Source organism: Arachis hypogaea, chromosome 2 (assembly GCF_003086295.3).
Source record: "Arachis hypogaea cultivar Tifrunner chromosome 2, arahy.Tifrunner.gnm2.J5K5, whole genome shotgun sequence".
Taxonomy (NCBI): Eukaryota; Viridiplantae; Streptophyta; class Magnoliopsida; order Fabales; family Fabaceae; genus Arachis; species Arachis hypogaea.
Genome location: NC_092037.1, coordinates 67618716 through 67621498, shown reverse-complemented (window position 1 = coordinate 67621498; position 2783 = coordinate 67618716). Strand labels below are relative to the sequence as shown.

Below are 2783 nucleotides of genomic sequence, written 5' to 3'. Positions count from 1 at the left end.
ATGGACGAGGATGCGTGTTTGGTGTCGAGTTTTTGGTCGTTATTTTGTTTTTTCTATTATAAAATGCAACCGGAGCGGTTACGTAGAAGCCCAAAGGCCCAAACTAGACACACTAAAAAGTAAAAACTGAGAGCAGTCTAGTCTGGTCCATCACCGTCCCACAACTGCCAGTCTGCCACAGCCTGCGCACTAACTGTCTGTGACACAGCCCACTATGCTCCCTCCCTCAACGCCCTGTCACTGTCCCAAAACCCACGAACACACCCGCCACGCTCACAAGTCACAACCACCACCACCATCACCATTCACCACCACCACAACACCAAATGTCAACCCCCAAAGTCACCCACCCAATTCACTTAGTAATAATAACACCTCAACACCAAACAAACATAACCACCCCAACCCCAAACTCACGCAGCCAAATACCCTAACCAACCATAAATAACTCGTAAGTCACAACCCTAACACACAATTCACATCACCAATGGCCTCCTCACCCACACCCACACCCACACCCACACCCTCATCTCCAAAACTAATTGCTCCAATTACCACCATAACCGCTACCACAACCACAACCACAACAACAAACACCACAAACGACGCCGTTTCGCCCACCAAGAAACCCCAACCGATTCCATGGACTCACCAGGAGACCGTTAACCTGATCAGGGCGTACCAGGAGAAATGGTACGCCTTGAAGCGCGGCCCGCTCCGGGCCAACCAGTGGGAAGAGGTCGCCGTCGTCGTCGCCGCCCGCTGCGGCTACGACTTTAACCATCCTTGCAAGTCCGCCGTCCAGTGTCGCCACAAGATGGAGAAGCTCCGCCAGCGCCACCGAGCCGAGAAGAAGCAACATCTTCTCACCACCTCCCGCGTCCCTGCCCGTGCCACGTGGCAGTATTATGGCCTTATGGATGAGCTGGAGCGTGGCCCAATGCCGATCTCCGCCCGGCCCATAACCTCCATGGCGCCTACGGGCGGCAACGACGAGTACGGTAATTACGGAAGTTTCGATCAAAATGACGATGATTTCATTGAGGAAAATGAAGAAAGGGAAAATTATATAAAATCAAAGAGTATTAATTATCTTCTTAGCAAGAAACCCTCAATGAACAAGTGTAGTGGGATTTTGAGGGATCGTGTTCCAAAAGGATTGTGGAGATTTGATGATGCTGACTATGATGATGATGATGTTAATTATCTTGATGATGATGATGATGATGATGATGATGATGGTAATTGTGGTGGTGGTGGTGGTGACGAGAGAGGAGTGGTAATGGTGGATGAGAGGGCTTTGGTTTCGGGTTTGAGTACAGAGATAAAAGACTTCACTGAGAGGTTCATTGGGATGGAGAATTTGAAGATGAGGATCGTGAAGGAAACTGAGAGGCGGAGGTTGGAGATGGAGAACAGGCGGATGGAGATGATCCTTGAGTCGCGGCAGCGGACCATTGATTCGATTGGGAGGGTGTTCGGGTCATCCAAGAGACTCAAGATGAGTGAAGGAAGCTGAAGGTTTCATCTCATTTTTTTAGTCTTTTGATTTTTTAGTGCCAGTTAAATTTTTTTGTCCTTGTCACTATATCTTGTTATAGACTTATAGGATCATTTACTTGAGTGCCCAGGAAGAGGCTAGCTTTGCAATTAGTGCATTGTTCTTCATGCAGAGTTGTTTTCCACTACTGTAAGAATTTAGCTCCTAAGGATGGTTGATTAGTCTGCACAATGTGCAATATAATTATATCATCATGATGAAAATAAAAATAGTAAATAATAAATCTTTTTGCATAGCTTGCTGTTAGTTAATTGTTATTATTTATATTTTTTCCGTGGTTGCTCAAAGTTCTCATGTTTTTGGGTATGAGTTGGTTATAGTGACCTAATGTGGAAAGACTGTTTTGCTGCTTTTGCTGTGGTTGCCGTTGTTAGTTATAGCACAAGTAGCATTAGTTTCTCTTCGGCATTTTCCTTTGTTACACATTGATCATGATCTTCAACGTATGCATGTTTCATTTGTTTTGTTTGGAGAAAATCTTTGATGAATGAAAGACTAGAAGCATGAATATTGCAAAGTAAAAGTTTCGCTAAACGAACACTTACTGTGTTCTGTCATTGTTGTAAATTTTCTTATTTTCATTTGTAGACAATTCATACAATAGCTTAAGCTGTTAGTTAGTTAGCTGCATGCATGGGATGGGAATAATAAATAACATATTTCATTGGCGGTTGGTTACTTGGTTTTAAAATGAAGATATGAAGTTGTACTTGATTTGTATATATATTATATATACTGGTTTTACACCTTTTTGGTTTCACTAAGAAATGACTAAATTGGCATTTGATTGAGTGCCTTTGTACACGTATAGTTCTAATATGGTAACTACTATCAACAAAAAAGTACTTTTCTCATCATTTGGGAGAATTAGCTTCCTTTTTAAAAAGGCTCTAGAAAGAGTTACACAACAGCAGAGCTTGTTTCTAAGCTTAAATATGTGTGTGCCGGCTGATGCTAATTTTTGAAATATGTTTGTCTGAAAATAGCTATACAGAAGAAGATCCTTCATCAACACTTTCTTTATGTAGGGGATGCTCCAAGATATGCTTCAATCCCTCTACAACCCATTTGGTGTAGTTCTTCATTTTTGGAATTGTTTTATGACTGAAATAGTGTGATAAAGCAATTATTGTCTCTTAGCCTTGGTGTAATGGAATCCTTTAGTTAAACAGTACTTGGATGATCTTCTGGTAGCATCATTAATACACGTTAGAGTATCTTA

The 2783-nt window shown here is 42.2% G+C and overlaps 1 protein-coding gene across 1 annotated transcript; it reads left to right on the top strand.

The window, feature by feature from the left end:
* Nucleotides 1-1796, top strand: LOC112747105 (uncharacterized). The gene has a single exon (XM_025795137.3). It carries the CDS (start codon nt 488-490, stop codon nt 1517-1519), a length of 1032 nt encoding a protein of 343 aa, XP_025650922.1. The 5' UTR covers nt 1-487; the 3' UTR covers nt 1520-1796.
* Nucleotides 1797-2783: the final 987 nt, after the last annotated feature.

Bases quoted from the DNA above. Each gene is read 5' to 3' on its own strand.
- LOC112747105 (XM_025795137.3), top strand. From the start codon at position 488: ATGGCCTCCTCACCCACACCCACACCCACACCCACACCCTCATCTCCA.